The sequence below is a fragment of the Papaver somniferum genome, chromosome 8 (assembly GCF_003573695.1).
Source record: "Papaver somniferum cultivar HN1 chromosome 8, ASM357369v1, whole genome shotgun sequence".
Lineage (NCBI taxonomy): Eukaryota > Viridiplantae > Streptophyta > Magnoliopsida > Ranunculales > Papaveraceae > Papaver > Papaver somniferum.
Genome location: NC_039365.1, coordinates 2704611 through 2726274, shown reverse-complemented (window position 1 = coordinate 2726274; position 21664 = coordinate 2704611). Strand labels below are relative to the sequence as shown.

At 36.4% G+C, this 21664-nt stretch overlaps 2 protein-coding genes across 3 annotated transcripts; both read right to left on the bottom strand.

Annotated features, from left to right (window-relative positions):
- Positions 1 to 222: 222 nt before the first annotated feature.
- Positions 223 to 7167, bottom strand: LOC113304228 (nitrate regulatory gene2 protein-like). Of its 2 annotated transcripts, none has more exons than XM_026553287.1 (7): positions 5308 to 7167; positions 4786 to 4982; positions 4291 to 4514; positions 2236 to 3526; positions 2023 to 2131; positions 671 to 846; positions 223 to 511 (listed from the first exon to the last, which is right to left on the bottom strand). In XM_026553287.1, the coding sequence occupies exons 1-4, from the start codon at positions 6737 to 6739 to the stop codon at positions 2782 to 2784; spliced, it is 2598 nt and encodes an 865-aa protein (XP_026409072.1). In that variant the 5' UTR covers positions 6740 to 7167; the 3' UTR covers positions 223 to 511; positions 671 to 846; positions 2023 to 2131; positions 2236 to 2781. The 2 variants fall into 2 exon arrangements, with proteins under 2 accessions (XP_026409072.1, XP_026409073.1); XM_026553288.1 differs by having other exon boundaries at positions 671 to 834.
- Positions 7168 to 12130: 4963 nt separating this feature from the next.
- LOC113304227 (probable phospholipid hydroperoxide glutathione peroxidase) lies at positions 12131 to 14119 on the bottom strand. Its single transcript, XM_026553286.1, has 6 exons — positions 13895 to 14119; positions 13360 to 13436; positions 13145 to 13206; positions 12933 to 13051; positions 12541 to 12708; positions 12131 to 12396 (listed from the first exon to the last, which is right to left on the bottom strand). The coding sequence occupies exons 1-6, from the start codon at positions 14087 to 14089 to the stop codon at positions 12361 to 12363; spliced, it is 657 nt and encodes a 218-aa protein (XP_026409071.1). The 5' UTR covers positions 14090 to 14119; the 3' UTR covers positions 12131 to 12360.
- Between the last annotated feature and the right edge of the window lie 7545 nt (positions 14120 to 21664).

The following is a 21664-nucleotide window of genomic DNA, read 5'->3' as shown; positions in this document are numbered from 1 at the left end:
CGTATTAGGTGAACCGTATGTGATGAAATGATGTTGTCAGTTGATAGTACAGCTCTAAATGGGTTTCAGCAGCTTCCCAGATGATTAAAATTTACAAGAACAGCTCAGTTGCAGGTATTCGGTCTTGAGACATCGGTTGTCGTAAAACGGAGCAAGGTTTAACTATGTTTTCAGCCAAACTCATAGGATTTTCAGGTATGCTAACTTTTGAAAACTTGGAGATAAGAATAATGCCAGGCCTAACGAAATGATCAATGTTATGATGATGGAGACTCAATTGAGTGCAACAGAAATTTATTTTCTTATTCTGGGAGGTTTACTTATGCAAAAAGGATATAAATTATAATTTGTAATTTTACTTTTTAACAAGTAGTCAGCAGTATGGACTGATCTACACAACAACAATTGGTATAGCAGATAAGAACTTGCTAAAATTGCAGTCACCAAACTCTGGCCATCATGAAGAATGCAGTTTCACGTCACCACCCCTTGCATTGCAATTGTTAATATCCTGCAATCCAGATTGAAAAGGCAGTTAAACATACTACTCTTGTTTGATTGCCTTGGGCATTATCTACCCGACGCAAAGGAAAACAATAACTTGGATCAATGAACACCAAAGAATTAGACTCTCTAATCTGAATCACTACTGGAAGATTTGAGGAAATACCTAGCCGTATTGGATCTTGCTGCCAGGATAACAAAGCCTTAAAGTTCTGAGATCGTTGCGCATAAACTGACTCTTTACAATATCATAAGCAAAGCACTTGAGTACTTGACCTTGCCATCCCATGCTGATCGCCAGCCCCTTGCATTACATGCACATGTTCACAGCTGCCACATTTTCTGTTAGACACATCCACAGTTTTGTGCTCAGATATATAATGAATCAAGCAGACACTTGGGAATGACCTTTCACCCAGGAACCATGTGAAGGCAGGAATACAATGATAAAAACATACTAGGGCAAGCCCTTGATCTCATTGACGTAACCAAAAAAGACCAACAAAAGCTACCATGAAAGCACTTCACATCAATGATTGAAATTACATGAGAATCTTAGACTCAACTGATCAGCAGTCTATGTTATAGATGCAAACTTGAAAGTTGGAAAGCCTATGAAAATATAGGTTTGATTGTTACAAAACGCTTAACAAGAAAAACAAAGTATTACTCCCCACAGGCATCTATAAAACTACAAACGATATTCAGTTAGTATCTAGCTCAAAAGGCCAAGTTCTTTCATTTCATCACATAATGGCAGTATGATCTATTGGCGTATTAATTGATAACCTTGCAGATATGTTAGGTTCAAGCACATCATATAAGTCTAGAAATAAAAGTACTTCGATCCTTTGACGAAGCCTGGTATAAAGTAATTTTGTGAAGCAGTCCGTCATGTATTCCCATATAAACAACAAATTATGGGTTCAAATGTGCTGCCTTTTACTTATAGGGATCATTAAAGAACCACAAATTCTATTTTTGTCTTACACAAGGCGCCCAACTAAGGATGGTGACCGACTGAGAGTACCACTATTGGCACCAGCCAATTAGATTCCTTGCTCATAATAGAATTCATTTGGGCACTAGCCATTAAGCATGCTAAGGAACATAGTGTAGAAATTCCTAAGTGTGGGGCTGTTTACAGGTAGATCAAATCTAGGGCGAACTACCTTGAAAGTTGCAAAGGGAAACTCTTGAATGGAAGGAATATTTGAACTATTCACATAGTAAAGTCATTCCATCTCTCTAAACCACATCCACTTCTTTTGTAGCGCCAATGACTCTAATCTCCATAGCTCACAAACACAGTCATGCCGTTTTCAGTCGAAAAGGTCTGGTAACAGTTAGAACGACTAGGAATTCTTACACTCATATCTTAAGAACTATACAAAGAGAACACATAAAAAGCAGATTCTCAACAATTCCATTCTGCGCTCATTGACTCAAAAAAATCATCAATGCATCAAACATCTGAGATCACAGAGAAAAAAAAGCTGTAACAGAAAATTGGCTAACCAGAGAGATTTATAACCAAAGCGCAGGAGCTGTACAGAATCCTTTCCACCCAAAGACATGTCTTCACCAAGTAATAGCTTCACGAATCTCTCTTTCGTCAAATCCACTTCTGCAACAAATTGAGAAAATTCAACAAAATCAGATAAATAAACCAAAATGTGCTTCTGAGTAAACAGTAAGCTCTGCAGAGACTAATCTAAATAACCTTATTACCAGATAAATTAGCTTCGTGATCGTTCGACTTTTCCCTGAAGCTACAACATCTTTACCACCATCCACCAACTACAGGCAACATTATAGCCGGAAAACCATATATCTTGGCAGTACTTAAATTGGACGTTTTGATGATGTTAATAATAGTGAAGAGACAAAAGAACCGGAAGCTCCTTATTCATTACAACGATGATGACAAGAAAACTACTTGAACTTTATGATCCATTGATATCTGCCCTTATACATATCTTCAACTACCTTAGATCCGTTGCCACCCCACCAGCCAGACTAACCTACATCCTCCAACATTATCCCTGCTGGCCTAGTCCCCCCTTTTTGGGCCGCACAAAACCACTCTTTTCCATCTCTGCAAGTTTTGGTATCAGTGTAATTGAGAAGCGTCAACATTCAACCTCGAAAGAATTCAGCAGACATTAGTGGAACTTCCACATGCTGCTCTACTAAAGAGTTGGCATAGCACATCAAGGATCATCAAGCTCCTCATAATTGTTACAGAATGACGAAGATGATTCCTGATTGACAAGCCTATGTAACTTGTGCATTTTCACGACCAACCCTGGCTTCTTCACCAATAACTCTAAGCTCTGCATAAGCTTGCATAGAGGAGGCCATAAACCTCTCCATAGACTCAAAAATCCTTTTCAGCCCTGACTGTAGACTAATAGCATTAGTTGTATCACTTGGTTCTACTATTTCAGGAAGAGAAAGACCATAACCCTGTCCAGACAACAATACCATCTGCTTGTCAACAACCTGTAATGCCTTGTGCATTTTCTGCTCCTCCCTCTCAATAGCCTTCACTCTTCTCTCCAAATCCCGGTTTCCTGTCATCCTCTGACGCAGCTCCACATTGTGTTGCTCACAGAGGTGATGTACACTTGCAGCAAAAACCCTCATGGTATCAAGCACCTCCTTCTCGGAGATTCTCTCCATAGCGCGAAACCACTGGTTACAAATCACAAAAACTGGGGGTGCACCAATCCTACCGGGACTAAAGGGAGCTAATCCATCCTCTGTCTCTTCGGGTTCCTGGAGAAGACATTTAAGAAGCCAACTGTTCAAGGCTTTCACGAAGGCTTTTTGAGCAATAACCCAACTAGAGAAGCGCAAAATCCAGTTAAGAAGCTCCAATTCAAGCTGCACAGAAGCTTCAAGATGATCGTCATTTAGATTTTTGTTAAATGCAATGGCATCTAAATTTTTTGCCTCTGCTATAGCCTGACACTGGTTCCGATGACACTCCAGCATAACTGCCCACATCTTAATTAAGCTGAAAACAACAAACAAACAAATAAATAAATAATTCCAGATTGAACACCATGAAATATGCAACAAGGTTTGTCAATTATAACAAAAGAAACGGAGATTTATATCCGTAATGAACTTATAGAAAAGAAAAAAAATACACTAGCATTACTGATTTAATCATGTTATCACGGCAACAATTCAATAGTTTTATGAATCACAGACGAAGGAGTAAATAAACCTTCTCAGTGAAGTATAGCCTTTGATGTCTAAATATAGCTCTACTAGAGTTCGGCCAAATGGATTTCTTTCACAGTATACAGAACAAATACGATGCACAAAAAGTTTCTGTAAGTATAAAGTTCGGATGATTCTAACAGAAGGATACCAAAAAATGGTCAAGATTGTTTTACGAGAAATATTCAGAGTGGAAGGCAGAAGCAAACACCTCAAACATCCAGGAAATAGAACACATACTGTCTTGTATGATAATTGGGCCAACTTATGACATCAATTTCTATGCTTGTTGTACTTCTGAATGAGCTAATCCGTACACATTAATAGACCATTTTTCTGGCAGTGTATACATGTGCAGTTAAGGAACTGCTTAGCCTTAGAGTTTACCGAAAAAAATGACCGGAACATTTAATCCCACTTAAATTTTGAGAAGTGATTATTTTTAAATAACTGGCATGATTTTCCTTGTTACTAGTCTCAAGCACAACAACAGATCAACATAATTGCAATTATAGAATCATTATCGACATCATACAAAGATCAATCACATACCCATGAATAAGTTGATTAATCTGTGGGCATAACTCTTCATCCCTCAACTTATTTATCTTGACTGATATCTTTTCAACAACCTGAATGGCAATTCGAATTTTTGTGGACAAAGTCTGGACTAGAATCCGTGTTGCATCAACTTTATGAGCCTCGGCACCCTTCTCATCCATACGCTTTAACCGGCGGCTCTTCCTTTCATGGATTAGCCGCATCTTTTCCTCAGCCTGCAAAATCATATTGCTATTTATGAAAGCTGCACTTGATGTAAAGAGAATCAAGTAAAAGAAATTACACAAAGCTAGTAACGAAGGAAAACCAAAACTTGTTCCTAATAAATCTTTTTCATCTAGCTTCTGGAACCTATTGTGCTACAGGTCTTTTCTCCAAAAGACTGGAGCAAACTACCCTCAAATTCATTCGACACCGTAAGAAAATTTATTTCCTTTCAGGTAGGAAAATAGCACAATTTAAAGGTAAGATAGGAAAATATCTTACCTTGACTTCCTCGTAAAGCTTCTTTTCCCAATTGTACAGCTTTTGCAAAGTCGATGAAAGATTCAATAATTTCCTCTGAATATCACCATTAAATTCCAAGAAAACAGAACCATCTCTCTCTAAAGAGGGAGGCGTAGAAGGCTGTGAAGACCCAACCGACATCGAAGGTGTTATTGAGTGCAACATCTTTGAAGACACTGGATACATACAATTCAGAACAGTCAAGTCAACATAAAAGGGAAAATAAATAAATAGATTCAACTCCATTTAACACTGGGTCCACTGGAACTCCATTATTGTGAAAGCAAAACACAATCATAAGTTTAACCTCCAAACAGAAAGATAACTCGGAATTATTTGCCTTAGATTAATAGAGCTATAAATAATAACTAGAGAAACAGGGAATTGCAAGCAGCTGAGGGGACCAAAACTGAAACCAGATCTAAGTTACATATATCAGGTGCAATTTTTCTAATTTCCAGCTTAATGAACCATTAGAAGGTATAGTGGATATAATTTTACCGTGATAAACAGCATTCTTCCGGTTATATGGAAGTTTTCCAGCTTCGAGAATCTTCGCAACCTCAATTCCGGAATCTGAAGCTCTCTCAAACTGAGCCTTAACTTCTCTCACAACCTCGGAAACAGTTGTGAACCGACCCTTAAAAGCAGCCACATTTATCGGTTCTTTAGGCTGTTCCTCTTTAGCAACAAAATTCTTCTCTACCAAATGCACCTCGTATTCGACTCCCTGATTCTTTTCAGGTACAATATTCCTCGTTTGATAAGCATCTTCCCTATCAATTGCCTTCTTCTTCAGCTTCTTCTTCTTCCCATCTTCATTCCTGACATTCTTAGCGAAATTTCCCCCACCACTTTCACCAGACAATCTCTGATTTCCATGAACTTCTTTCACTACTTCATTTTGATAATCCTCATCTTCCAATTCAGGAATCCCTTCTTCTTCTCTAACTTCCCTAGAATCCCGACTCGGTGTCTGCGGTGGATAATATTTCTCAAATGTACTAGTAAATGGGTCTAAGAAGTCCCAAGGTGAAGCTCTTGGCGGAGATGGCGGAGGCGGAGGCGGTTTCGAACCAGAAGACGAAGCCATCGAATAATGTTGCTGCCGTGGAGGTGATGAATAAGATCCATATGGTGCTGATGAACCAAAAAAACCACCACCACCACCCATCCCCATTCCTCCATAATTCGAATAAACAGGTTGAGGAGGATAATTATAAGAACCATAAGAACCGGAATTATAATGATTATTCATGTTATTTTCATAATTAGGATAAGAATAATATGGCTGATGAAACGAAGACGAAGATTCGCCAAAATGAACAGTCTCGGGGCTCATTGGCCTTTGCTCATAAACAACTGACTGAGTAGAGTGATTCCTCATGTAATTCATTGTCATATACCCATTACCATTACCCCCATGTTGATTGAAATGATGCTGATTCTGAAAATGTGAATCATGATGGTCATGGAGGTGGTGGTCATGAGATCCAGAAGACTCATCCCCATCTCCATCCTCATCGGAATCTTCGGAATCAGAGTGAAATTGCAAGTGAGAACCAGAATGAGAATGGGAATGCAAATGTGAACCAGAATTAGAATGTGAATGCAAATGAGACCCAGAATTAGCATTTTGATTAGAAGTAGGAGGAGGATTAGGAAGAGAATCAACAACTTTTCTACCAGAAGGAATTCGAAGTGAAGAAGAAGCAGAAATAGGAATCTTATCATCAAGATCTTGATTACGATTATTAGTATTATCAAAAAATCTATCTAATGAAAAACCAAAACCTTTTAAAGATTGAATATAAGCAGAATGTGAATCAGAGAATGCATACCTCTGCCGGATCGCTTCATCTAAATAATAACAGCGTTCTCGGCAAAGTTTAACGGCAGGTAGATCATCTAACTTTGAGCTTGTACAGCCCATATGTGGAGTATTTTTTGACCCCCAATTTCTGAAAAACCCTAGAAAGAATGAAAAAATTGATTTTTAATTTGTAGATTCAAGTGAGAAAATTCTAAGTGTGGTGGTGGAGTAGAAGAGGGTTTTGTTTTTCTTCTTCACAGACAGTATATAACAAAAGATAAGAAGAAGAGAATCTTGCCAGCAAGGAGTAAATCGTCTGTTTGTTACAGAACCCAGTAAAAAAAATGTGGAATTTTATTTATTGATTTTGGAATTTGGTAGATTTACAGAGAAGGGTAGATGAAGAAGAAGCTTAAAACCTCCTTCCATTGTTGGAATACAGAAGATGAAGTGATGAAATCTAATTTGCAAATGAAGAAAGAAATTAAATTTGAGGGATAGTGAAGGTTTGACTAATTTGGACTGAGATTTTGACTAATTGGGTTTTGGGACCTGATAGAGAAAGGGGAGTTGAGAATTTTGTTTAGATGTAAATAAATTTGGGGTTCAGGGTTCCATTTGAGGTGATAGATTGAGACTGTGTTCCCTAAAAAGGCTAAGATGATGCAATCATTTCTATATTCAGATTTTGGTCTTTTGACCATTTTTCTCCTTTTCTTTTTGAGCTTCTTGTTTATTTTAGTATTTCTTCCTTGCAGTTGAGATTTGGTGATGCTTTTCTTTCTTTTATTTTCTTCTTACTTTTCAATTAACATACCTTGTGGTTGTTTGGGTTTGGGTCTGATTCGCGATTTGTTTTTAACTCGGCCTAAATCAGATGTTAGATTGATTGTTTTTTTTTTCTTCTTCGCATGATCTTACTCCAGGTGTCTGATTAAGTTCAAAGTCAAAATTATTTTGGAAGTCAAATTTATTTTGTACCTGACTCGTTGACCACATATCTAGATTTGAGGTTTAATTCGGTTCATTGTCTGGCTCAGAATATTTAATAATTTTTCGAGTTAGATACAAACGAATTAGTTGAGTAAAGGAAAAACAATTAGCATGTTAATATATATTTTTTAATAAGAATAACTAGTTCAACGAGGATCTCATTTCTAATTTGTATATGAATTGGCCTGAATCAGATGTCAGATTGTTTGTTTTTCTATTTTTCCGATATGTGACTCGAAGTTTGATTCAGAGCTGTTTGAATCGAGTCCATTTTATCCTCACTCATTGGTCACATGTCTAACCGGTTTTAAAAGTATTTTTTCCCTCGTAACTTTACTATTTAATAAATTTTGAGTCACATTATGATATAATGTGTTAGATTCAGGTAAGTCAAGAGAGTTTGAAAAAACAATGAACATGTTTGTTCGGCGAAAAAAATGACCGGTACAAGTACAATCAGAAAATGAAAACAAATAACTTTGTAAATATGGGTTTATAAAGACTTAAGAGCATCCACAATGGACGACTAAACCCAAAATTTTGATCCAGAAACCACACACAATATCGAACGGACTAAAGAATAAAAACCAGACCAAACCCAAATATCAGACTATATTTGGTCTAAATCCCGGACCAAAACCAAATTTGGTCGAGCGAAGTTGAAATGTTCTTTTATTAACAGGCGAGCTTTTAAGTTACGTTTGAGTTGAAGGGGACATATATTTTCCGTCCGTGTAGTGAGGCGTACATATAAGTTACGTCTCAGTGAGGCGCATGTATAAAGTGATCCTGATGATTGATGGGACGGATGTATAAAGTGATCCTGATATATACTTTTCCCAAGCAAACATTATATGTGTGCTCAACCAAAATTACTCTTCCACCCTAGTGTAACACCAGGGACTAAACCAAAATTTTTTAGTTTTTTTTTTCGGTTTTGCAGTTGCTCAAAGGAGCTAGTTGGCAAAGATAGAGCGGTTGCCCTTGCCCACCAGTGCTCTAGGATTATTTAGTAAAATATTGAATTGTAAATGTGGTTATATACTTCATAGCTACTATGCCAATGAAAGAGTGAAGTATTAGATTATCAATGTAGTGATTGTTCTCTAGTACAACAATGACACATTTCTAACATTTTCTGGAAGAGAAAAATATCTTATTCATGGGGCCTTTGTCTAACAAAGAGGTAATCCTTTTTTTGATTCATGGGGTCTCCTTTATCAATGTCTAAAAACACAAGTTGACAATGAAAACAGAATGTAAATAGCGATTGTTTATTTTGGGGAAGAAGATGAAGGCAGTGGCCAGTGGGGGTGCAGCAGAATATAGACAATGAGCACACACAATATTCACATGCACTGATGAAATTTTCATGTGGCTGCAAGGGTGGTTAGGTTAAAAGACAGTGAAACTACAAAAAAACAGAACTCCAATAAGTTTATTTTTCAATAAATTGGATCCCAATCTGGGAATCAAGTAATGTGAAATGGGGACCCTAAAGAGTCTTGAATTTGTAAACAATAATTTAGGTCTCTGCTGAAAATGGATTTCCAAACTATCTATCCCCCCCCACCCTCTCTGTTATAAATGAATGATGAACCAAATTATTATGCATACTGTGGTCCTCAAAAGCTAAAGCACTGTGTACTCTACTCACAGTTTTGCAATTTTTGATCTTACAAAAAATGCATTCAAAGGGAAGAAATCTGCTTCTATACACAGTCTAGTTACATGTAATTCAGATTCACTTATTTGTTCCGGACGATCTATGTCGGTATAGCCTGCTCCACCATGTTTCTTGCATAGGCCGATAATAAAAATATATCAGTGCGCCGATGTCACTTTAGTATAATGGCAATGTCATTGGATGATGATACTAGTGACCTGAGTTTGAAACTCGCCAGCACCTAATTCTTTACGGAACAAAAAAATATGTATATATATATCAGTGCAGTGTGATGATCCATGAAGATATTTTATTTTCTGTAATAAAATTCTATTTACAAAAATAGGTTTTTCTAATTTCAGTTGTTGGAAATCTTGAAAGGACACTAGAGTTTGCCCTTTGCTCTTGCAAGAAAGCTAGTTCATGCATTTAGCTACTTTTAATAGTTGGTGGTTCATCTACTTGACATGTTTTGCGTAAAGGGAAATACTATTATCCCCCACAGTGATGCATATTTCAGCTGAAAAGAAACAATAGACTATGCATGGCAGGCGCCATTGATCTAGAATATACGGGGAAAAAAAAAAAACTTTGTGTTATCGTTATATAAATAACATTAGGGTAAAAGTAGTTCCAAGAATTAAAATTTAGCTTTAAATCTGCATACAGTTAGTCAAAAAATATGATCACAAAATGTCAGATAGTTTGGTGTTGAAGACATTAAAGAAAAAAAGATCGACGAAAACATCAAACTTGTTTTATTTTGGTGTTGAAAACATTTTTCAGGAAGTGGAAATATCAGAGTTGTTTAGTGGTACAAGCATTCTCCAGAAGTAGAAATGTGTGTTTGAAATAATGGACCACTTGAACATGGTGGTTTATCCTTTGCAATGTCATGTTTTATTCTTTGAGTAGGTATGAATAATAACATTCTTTCAAACCTAACTTGGTGATCTCTTTAATAAGTTACGTTCCTTCTGGGGCATGTAATTGCTGTCACAAAACTGTTTTCTTTTCTTTCTTTTGTATTTCATAGGTATGCATGATGCTTGGCTTAGTGCTCAAAGTCGAAATAGAGGATGTAATAAATATGAATTCAGGCAGGTGTCACAGTAATACAGTAGTAAAGTCGCTGGATGATGATACCAATGACCTACATATATCAGTTGCATGGAAATAACAATAACAGTACGTGCTAAACAAACTAAAAGAAAACATAATATTTTGGTGAGTCTCTTCCGGAGATCACCCATCTAGCAGGTTTCTTAGTTGCTACAGACCGACTAAAATCATCGTGACAATTATATTCAATAGTTTCTCCTTCAGGAATGAAGGTTTTGAGAGTACGGAGGTTCTCCGGTTGAGCATGCAGCTGATAATCCATGTACGGGCAGTTGATTTTACGGTAGTAGCGGGAGCCTTTTACCACGTTGAGATGTTTCGTATGCAAGTTGTATAATGCAAGACAAGCCCCATCATACCAATACATTAACACCTGATCGGAAAATGTCAATAGACGCATCGGAGGGGTTATCTTATAAACAGTTTTAGTGTAGCAGCGGAAAGAATCGGGTACTGAAACTTCATCATCCTGCTTGATCCTGAAAGAATCAAAAGTTTCCCCCTTGGTCCATTCTTGCTTGACCTTGTCCTTCAATAAATACAGAACAACTTTACAGCGACAACAAGAATCACAGAATAATGACATGCAGCATGTTAGCATCTTGCTCTCAACATATGCAATGCAAGGATATCCTTTAAACTCCAGAAGATAATGATCAACAACTAAACGTGGGTTCAGCCGCGACCGGGTAGTAGGAGAAGCTATATCTGGGAGTCGAGTAAACTGAATTTTCTCGTGGTGGAGGTCGAACGAGAGCAACATTTCGATCTTACGGTTGTTTTCACCTTCATTAGTTGTCCTCCAATACAGATCACCCCCACAAAGGGTCGCTGAGTTACAAGCTTTTCTCGAAATCTTTGTTACCATTCGATAAAGAAAATGCGGTGAACTGGGTCGTGATGACATTTCAGCAATAGGAGTACTTGTCACTCGCCAATCATCCTTGGTTCCCAAGGTACAGACAGCACAGACAAATTCATCAGTTGTTTTTTGAAGTAAGAATAAATACCACCTTATATTTCCGCGATAACGAATCAAAACCGAAACCATGACACAAGTGTGTGCACCCTCGTTTCTCAGCAAAATTTGGATGGTAGATGCAAAGTTGATCATCTCTGATCGGATTAACCACGATTATCGCAGCCACAAGTGTGTGTCATTTATATCCATGAAACGTTTAAACGGAAAATGAAAGCTCTCTTATCAGTTGCACCTAATGGTTGATTAAGGAGATTAAAGTATAGACTTGGCCTGTTCTGAACAAAATGGGAGGTAGCAAATCGTGCATCATTATAAATTGAATTGTACCATAACTTACTGACGGAACTGCATATGCACAGAGTCTGAGATGGTGATCTCGTCAGAACATGTTTGATTATCATGTCCTCAGGAAGATATGGAAGATCAATATCCAGTTTTTTCACTTTCTTCTTGGTCTGCTGCTCATCGCTTTTCTTCAAACACGCCATAACTTTCAATGAGCAAGGAAAAGCAAGGAAAAACCCTAGATTTTTATTTATATACAGATTGGGACCTGTGGAAATTTTTGTTAATGTCAGCAGATTTTATGCAGAATTTTGGGCAACTGGATCTGGATAGACATTTAAACTGTGGGCCGGCAGAATATTTTCCCCAGTTAGGATCCTGCACTGAAATCTGGATGGATATTGTAGCCCGACTTATGAAGAGGAGAAACTCAGAAACTGCGCATATAATCACTTGCAGTAACTAGAATCTGAAACATCTATGTATATATCCAATTTCGATTAAAAAGTACACATCCATAAGTAAGATTTCAAAGATTTGTACTTGTAAAATTCAGGGATGCATTGAAATAAAACATAAATCTTTAAAACACCAACACATCAAAATACAGGGTATCTCCATGAAAGTATGTAGTCTAATTTATTTGATTGATTTCTCTCTCGTACTTGTAAAAGCCCGACCGCGGATAAATATTTAGGCAGAGACTCCAAGCACTTTCTTTATGTCTTTCTGCAAAACATAACACAAGAACACAAAGAAACAGAGTTAGCCAGGTCGACCAACAACGATGCAAAATGAAATGAATTAGTTGACCATGAAAGGCGCAAAATGAAGTGAATAATTAGTAGGTAGTTGGGGAATGAAGAATAGTACCTCAATGCTGAGAGGGGAGGTTGTGGGTGCATAACGGTCAACAACTTGGCCTTCCTTGTCAATAAGGAACTTGGAGAAGTTCCATTTGATGCTGTCCCCCAAAAACCCACCCTTGCTGGACTTCAAGAACTTGTAAAGTGGTGCAGCGTTTTCTCCATTGACGTCCACCTAACAAAGAAAACAATGACATCAAGAGTTACAAATTGATACTCAAATATATGCATGTTTTGTTTCATAAAAATCTTGTACGAAGATGCAGTCAGAGGTAGCTTCAGTAATCAAATTGCAGTGATGTATGCACGCTCAAATCTAAACCAAAAGAAAGCAAAGGGTAGCAAAAGAGAGAGCGCGTATTTGGGCTAAGGGGGTTGATTATGGGATGTTAAATTTACCTTGTCAAAGATGGGATACTCGGCCTTGAAGCGAGTGCAGGCAAACTCTACAATCTGCTCATTGTTTCCTGGTTCCTGACCCCCAAACTGGTTACATGGGAAAGCCAATATCTCCAGACCTTCGGAAGAAAAGGATAAAGTGTCAAGTTGTTGTTCAACAATCTAGAATGGACATACATTTTCAATATCAGGAGATAAAAAGACAAACAAACCTTGATTCTTGTATTTGTCATACACCTGACTTAGCTCTGTGTAGTTCGAGTTGGTTAATCCACTACAAACATCAAAACCAAAAAAAAAAAGATGAGTTCATACCTTTTGATAAAACTATCTGAACTTAACATAAACCATAACTAAAACCAACCCAATACGAAATTAAAACCTAAGCAACAATTAAAGAACTACAATTCAGTAGATTAGTACATACCATTTAGAAGCAACATTAACAATCAGAAGAGCCTTTCCTTTGTAAGTGCTTAGATCCACATCATTTGCTCTAGCATCCTAGAATTCAGACGCACAAAATAAGAACACCACCTTTATGATGGATCGAAAAAGAATTTTACACAGTAATTGGGGCAGAAATCTATCCAAGAATCCCTACGACCATTCCATTCAATCTACCATACTTCCAAAGACCATCAACAATACAATTTTAGGTTTCTACCAACATCGTTACACCCCCAAGTTTCAAAAACATCTAATAAACCCTTTCAATCACTCAAAATAAGCTAATTTCCACATGCAAATTTAACATTAATTCTACTACAAACAAAAAGAATCTCCACCAAATCAAAAACCCCAATTTCAAACCTCACTTAGTAATTGAACTCCAATATAAACCAATTACTAGTCTGATTTCCACCAATTCAGGTACAATTTCTCAATCTCACAATCGAAACAAGAATTTAACAATAACACATAAACAAATCTTAGACAGAACATGAAAGAGTAGTACTAACCTTGACAGTAAAATCATAGATCGAACTTTTACTAGATTGACTAGCCATTCCTGAAACTGGTCTTAACGAGAAAAAGGGTACTCTGCTTCTATAACAAGATCCTGAATTTTTAGACGAAGAAAATGGAATTGCTGTGCTGAGTTTAGGGGTTCTGCGACTCAAAATGATTTTGGCTGATGCCGAGGAAAACAACATTCTTTCTTATTATATAAAGATCCGGGTAGAGAAATTAAATTTGGACTTATCTTTAAAAAATCGGGCTATAATGTGGTGGAGTATTGTGCACGTGTAAGTCATATGTGAAACCGCGTGCTTATGATCTACGCGCGGGATTACGCAATCGATTACCGACGCCGACGACGGGTATATGGAGTGTGAGTTATGGATACTCACTTCTATAAGTGAGTGAATTTTGGATCACGGTTTTATAAAAGTGGGTGACTGAAAACTGGGCCACGAGATATCCGTCCGGCGCCCTAAGATTTGTACATGACACAATGACCGGCAATGAGCTGCAATATGAGAGTGGGCAAATTTAACAATTTTTCTCTCCTCTCTCTTTCTCCTCCCTTTCCCAAAAGAAAAAACCAAATCTAAGTTAGAATTCTCTTTTTTTTTTCCGAAGTTTTTGGTAGTAGATAATGAATAAAATATTTATACATCGTTTCTGGTGTCTTTTGCCATATTTCTTTGCCGTTTTGGGGCGATCTTTCTTCGTCGTTGTGGGGTGAGTTCTTCAAATTTTAATGGCTGGTTCTTGGCTTGCTTATTTCGATTCAAAAACATCGACGGTTCATCACTACATCGTTTTCAATCAGCATCTGTGTTTGTATGGATCGACAAATTCATGGGCAAATTACTACTTTGTTTTAGGAGCATCTCTTATCGAAGAAGACTACAATCTGATTAAATGGTCGGAAATCATTTCTGGATACCATCATCTCTCACTTATACATAAGAACAAATTGGATATTTTTGCAGTTTATAGTTCTTTTTCTTCGCGATCTACTTGTAGTTGATGTCCATATTTGTATTAGGGTCTTGTTTATCTTTTATTTTGATGTTTTTTGTTATTTTGTTAGCGAACATGTAATCACTGTTTTGATTTGAATGAACTGAAATAAAAAAAAAAAAAGGGAGTCGAAGTAAGGGTGTACATGGTTGATAAGGAAACTATGATGCATAACACGTGTAAATCCAAGGATAAAAGTGGACTTGCATTCAAAGATCCTGAAAAAAATAAACTTACCCCGTCTCACTGGCCTGGAGAATTTGTAAAGAGTCTAATTTATTATATGTACAAATACTTAAATCCAAATATTTCAAAAATGCTGATATTTTGCATAAGTATAATAATTCTAGTTAATCTAGAGGAATGGGAAAAAGTTTGGCAATTGTGCAACAAAATTACTTCATGGAAGTAACTTATAACACATTGCATTAGACAGGTAGGTAGATAGGTCATCATGATCCTCCTCAACCAGTTTGTAACAATTTTGATTCTTACGTGTTTGTCTCTAAACTTTTTCTACCCGACATGAGTATTTGGAATGTTCTTCTATTAAATAAACATTTTGATATCAATACTTATTTCAAAATAGAGAATAAGTTAACATACCTTTTAAGAGATGATCTGCTTGTGCAGTGTTAGAGCATTGCTCGGTTGAACCCACCAAGCATTGGTATGTCAAGGTTGGTTGTCATATTTTAGTCTCAAAACTCAACTAGAGTCGCTTGATTAAAACTGTAGCACCCCCAAAGCTAGCAGCTGACTAATCCAAGAGATTAACTAAATAAAGAGGCACTAAGAAACCAAATCATAAATTCAAGCATTCAATTAAGAGATCTTCTATAAAACTTAACACAAAACTAGCCCCGCTCAGAATTATATAAATACAAGAACTTATCTCAAATGATACATATATACAATAGTCATTTGGTTAACAAATATAATATGCAACATAATAAACATAGCCGAAGTTAACCAACTAATGAAATCAACTCCTCGAAGCTTTCGCTGCGCAACTATGATCTGTCTCTGAAACTGAAAGTGGGAATGGGTGAGCACATCATCCCTAAAAGGGGTTCCCCGTAGGAATAACATTTAACTTTCATGCAGTCATTGGAAATGATTTGAAAACAATTCTTGTGTTCCTTAAACACTAAACACAACCAATTTCACAGAAGTAAACAATCATGTATATGGAACTAACTCCTTCCAAACAATATATAATATGGTGACTCGTCCCGCACCTAGATAGCTATATGGTGACTCGTCCGCACCTATTAAGCATAACTCGAAAGTGAGTAGTATAAATGAAGGAGCATTATCCTATATACCACAGATGGAAATTCTCATTTCCAAACAATCAAATGGAAATTCTTATTTCCCAAAAAATTCATAAAGACAAACAAAGCATTGTGATTTCTTTCCAAGCAATGGAAAGATTAAAAGAAATAACAGAACTTTCGTAATTCAAAGTTAAACAATGCATGGAAAGCACACCCAGACAATGCATGAATTTTTTAAACATAAACTTTTGTAAAAGAAAACAACAATAATCACAATAGAGTTAAATATAAATTCCCACCTCTTTTGATGACAAACCGCTTGACTGCCCTTAACCGTTTTGTGGGCGCCTTCATATCTTTCTGTCGGTCTTACCATCAAAACCAATCGAACAAGATATTTTCTTCTTATCTTTTCTTTCTTTTTCTATTTCCTTCTTCCCCTGTTATTCGTTCTCAGTGCGGGATTGAGAGTTAGTCTGAAAGAGAGACAATCTATGAATTAGAGAAGATGAGCTAGAAGATGTTGGTGAAGAGATGAGGGTGTTATTGATGTTTATGAGAAGACCGAATTCATACGTTGGTCCCTTTATGTAAATTATAAATCAAGACATATAGTTTTGACCAATAATATTGACAAACATGCTTGAGATAGCAATGCATGCAAGTTCGACTGAGCAATGCTCTAACAATCTCCCCCTTTGTCAATTTTACTGGAAAAACTATCAATACATATGGATTACAAAATAGATAAAAACTTTGTAGCTTCTCGTCCATATGATTAATCTCCTTAGTGCTTCAACATTACTCGAAATCTTCGTCACTTCCAAGTACTCCAATGATTCCAAAGGTTGTAAGTTTAGCATCATCGTTGTTGAAGTTCCGTAACCATAACAGTGAGAAAACAAATGCTCTCGATCATTGTTATATAGTGTCATAGTATTATTACACAACATCAAAGTTCTCATATCACAACTTCGACAACAATACTATGGTGATTTTTATCACTCCCCCTTAGTCAATACTTCGTCTCAACACGAAAACCACTCCCCCTTACATAATGATCCGTAAACCACGTAAACCATATGTATTTGTAGTGTGAACTACATATTAATTCTCTCCCCTTTTATCAATAAAATTGGCAAAGGTACGAAAACGGGATCCTAATGAAATTCTCATGGAGACACTTCAAGACCAAAGAAAAGTACATATCAACTTTGTTAAGATGCAATCATAAAGCCGAAGCTAAATGCATTCATCACGGAGTTTATAAAGATACAAGATAACTCCTCAAATATTCCACAACCGCACTCCCCACAAAGATATGGAAATTAAGCGCAAGTTCGAAAGAACTCTCCCCCATTTGATGTCATTCCCGAAAGAACAAAAATAGCGAACTTACTTTTACAAGAAAATAAGGATTTATTTGGACACCAAAAACCAAAAAATGATTTTGTTATCCAGAAAATCTCAATCAAATTAACCACAAGAGAACCTATGATTAATCTAATCGTAATAACAACCAAAATAATCACAAACGAATCTATGATTATTTTAGTTGGAAATGCTCACACAAGAAGACTTACGGATCCACACAATATATATATAAAATATGGATTAGGGAAGATCAATATTGCGGAATATACAAAGATTCATTCTATTTTCCAATACGGTTTATTATGGAAACCGGTGGGTTTATTATGGAAACCCATAAGGCTTATTATGGAAGCCCAAATACGGTTTATTATGGAAACCGGTGCGTTTATTATGGAAACCCACAAGGCTTATTATGGAAGCCTAAATAAGGTTTATTATGGAAACCGGTGGGTTTATTATGGAAACCCACAAGGCTTATTATGGAAGCCTAAATACGGTTTATTATGGAAACCGGTGGGTTTATTATGGAAACCCACAAGGCTTATTATGGAAGCCTAAATACGGTTTATTATAGAAACCGGTGGGTTTATTATGGAAACTCACAAGGCTTATTATGGAATCCTAAATACGGTTTATTATGGAAACCTTGTGGGTTTATTATTGAAACCCACAAGGCTTATTATGGAAGCCTAAATACGGTTTATTATGGAAACCCACATGGCTTATTATGGAAGCCAAAATGGTTTATTGTGGAAACCGGTGGGTTTATTGTGGAAACCCACATGGCTTAATATAGAGGCCCAGTCTAGCTTATTGTAGGAGCCCAAAAGACTTATTTTTGGAAGTCTTTTGAGATAGACACAAATATTGTGAAGATATACAAGGATCTTTCAAGATAAACTCAAATCATGTGAAGATATACAGGAACTTTTCAAGATAGACATGGATCTTCAAGGATAAACACAAATATTGAAGGATAAGTACAAATCCAGATGGTTATTTTGGATAACTACAAATCTAGGGTTATTATGGAACCACATTAGGGTTTTTTGCCTATAAATAGAGGCCAAAATCCAACTCAAAGGAAATGGAATGCTAGGTTTGCTAAACTCACAACTATTTTAATCATCATATCAATAAAATCTCTCCATACGGGGATCCCATCCGTGGACGTAGGCACAACTTGCCGAACACGTTAAATCCCTGTCTCAATTTTTATTTTTCTTCAATTTGTTTTGTAACCCTAATTTCGTATCATCATCCTCAAATCAATCGTGTTTTGTGCATAGAATTTATTTTGGGTACGAACACTATCTTCCATCAAAGAATTGACATAATAGGATTAACTTTTGTTTGTCAAAAGTCCATTCATTCTTTTATTAACACATACATATCGACATATAAACGAGATAACTTTTGACATCGTATGGGACAATAATAGCTCACGGACGCAAACACATATCCCATAACATATTGCAATATAAAAAACCATAAATATTAATACTGCAATCATCGTCTTCCAAAACAATTTTTAGAATTTAAACAAATAAACCTAAAAGCATGAAGATGAAAACGTTGGACATAGCTATGTGTACTTACAATAATGGTTATTCCAAAACAAGAATAAAATTCTCATGAGAAGATTTACTAGATAAAATAAATCAGTTTTCTTTGATTATTTCATACCTTTGAAAAGGTCCATCAAAATAGGAGTCACTGATATCCTTGATTTTCTTGATCGTAGAGACACCATGTTCATGAGTTAGAACATTTTTTTTCGGTCAACGATGCGAGCAAGATTCCTGGCTTTGACACAATCAAGGATGAGTTTCTTCTGGTTCCTGATCAGAATGTTTTGATTATCAAGAATCTTTGCTTGTCCATCAATAAGCTGGCTCGTTCTTCACCTCTTTATGAACGAGAATTAAATCCTTGACAGATTCTCCTATCCAAGAGTTATACTCTTTTCTTTCAAGCATCTTTTTCAGAATTAGATCTTGAGCTGAATCACATCCTTTGAAGTCTTCTTCCATCATGATGTTTACTTCTTTTTGAGGTTCAACAGAGGTTCCCATAGACATCCTTTTTTGGGAACATGATAAACACATACAAGGCATATATATGTTGTCAACCAGGGAAGAAAACCTAGATTTCCTTAAAGAAGACTTGGACGTTCGTGGACTTGGACGTTCGTGGACTTGGAGAAGATATCAGAAACAAGAAGGACCCGAGGAGGAATACATACTATTTATCAAAATGTCTGTTTTAAACAGGGCTCAATATTTGATAAGATAGAACAAAAAAGAGATACAATAGGTACAGAAAAAAAAAATTCAGACTTACAGAACAGGTGATAACCGACCTAAGACTTGAGCATCTCATAAGCAGACATCCTTGTAACTCTCAAGTTAGACACAAAGAAGTGAATACCTATAGCTAGGTAGTAGGATGAGATATGGTCTCATCATGAGTGTTTAGAGATATTTTAGGGATATCATCAGTCAGTCTGAATTTTGTATTTCTTTTCTCTCTTTGACTGTTTTTAACTCCATAGAAGTTTCTTACAGTCCTTTGAGAGAATCCGTTAAGCGGAACCTTTGGATGACTAAGTCTAGGACCTATAAAAATTGGTTCCAGAGGATTACTGAGACAGGTCTCCACTTTCTAGACTTATATCTACCAGTTTTATTCTCACGTACACAAGGAAACTGTGTTTTTGTGGTGTAGTTTGCACCATGAGTATAAACACGATCCCAGTGAAGATTTTGAAATGAGTGATCATTAAAAATCTATTTACGAGAATTATGGTTTTCTGTGGGAGTGAAATCCATTGTTGATGCCGCCAGATGATTAACATGGTTGACGGTAAATAGAGAAGATTTTGAAGATCAGAGATCTGTTTCTTCCTAGCAAAACAATGGATAGCATAATGATTCTCTTTCCCACAGAAGGAACAAGTTCGTGGAAGAGAATTGTTAACAGATAACTGCTTCAAACCCATGTCCCGTTTGGAATTTTTCCGTTTGTATTTTGCAGGGACTTCCTTTAGTAAGTTTTTCTTCATGTCAGGGAACTCATATTGAGCATCAACACGTGACACAGAAGAATTTCTCATTACAGTGTTTCCTTTTGTCCAGGAGATAGACTGTTTTTGGGCTGGGTGAAGAGATGCAGCAATATTCTCTGTTTCAACACGAAGGTTGTTCAAATCAGAGAGGTGTGTCTCAATCAAACGTTTTTCTCTAATTGTTCTTTCTTTAACAACATTCTCAAGGATGCTAATCTTTTCTTGTTGTAGCATATTTTCTTGAGTGAGTCTTTTAATATTGTTGGAGAAGGATTCAATGATTTTATAGAGTTCACGTTCTCGACTAAGAGACTTCTCAAATTCATCCACGAGTTGAGCATAATTGTGAAAGTTAATCGTCTCAGTTGGATTTTCTTTATTTCTTCCTTTCTACTTCTAACATCCTGTCAATTGTCTCGTTCCTTTCTATGGACTCGGAAGAATCAACTAAAGAGTTATCCTTTGAGGAAAAACCAAGACACTTGACATAATCAAAAGCATGGGAAGACATAGACTATGCGTAGATATGAGATACTACTTTGTCCACAGAATCAGATTGCTACAAACACAGACTTTTGAGGTCTTAAACGTGTTTACCTGCTCTGATACCAATTAAAAAAGCGGGGGTCTAACAACCTCACCCAATATTTCGATTAACAATCTGTATGGACTAACTCCAATATACTTTCTAGAGAATCAACTAGACAGTCAGACTCAATATAGATAAAAGTATATCGAGGAGTTAATATCTCAACCTATTGATTTGATCTTTACTCAAGCAACTAGAAATTTGCGAGTTTTTATAAAATATAAGGATAAAAACTTGGATGGTACCAAAGACCAATATCCAAGGATCAATCAATTTCCAATCAACAACCAAAGGTTGGATTTCATAATTGATCGATACAACGTACAACCTGTGATATTTCAATTATATAACAAAATATAATGCAGAATATAAATAACACAGAAACCAGAAATTTTGTTAACGAGAAAACCGAAAATGCAGAAAAACCCCGGGACCTAGTCTAGATTAA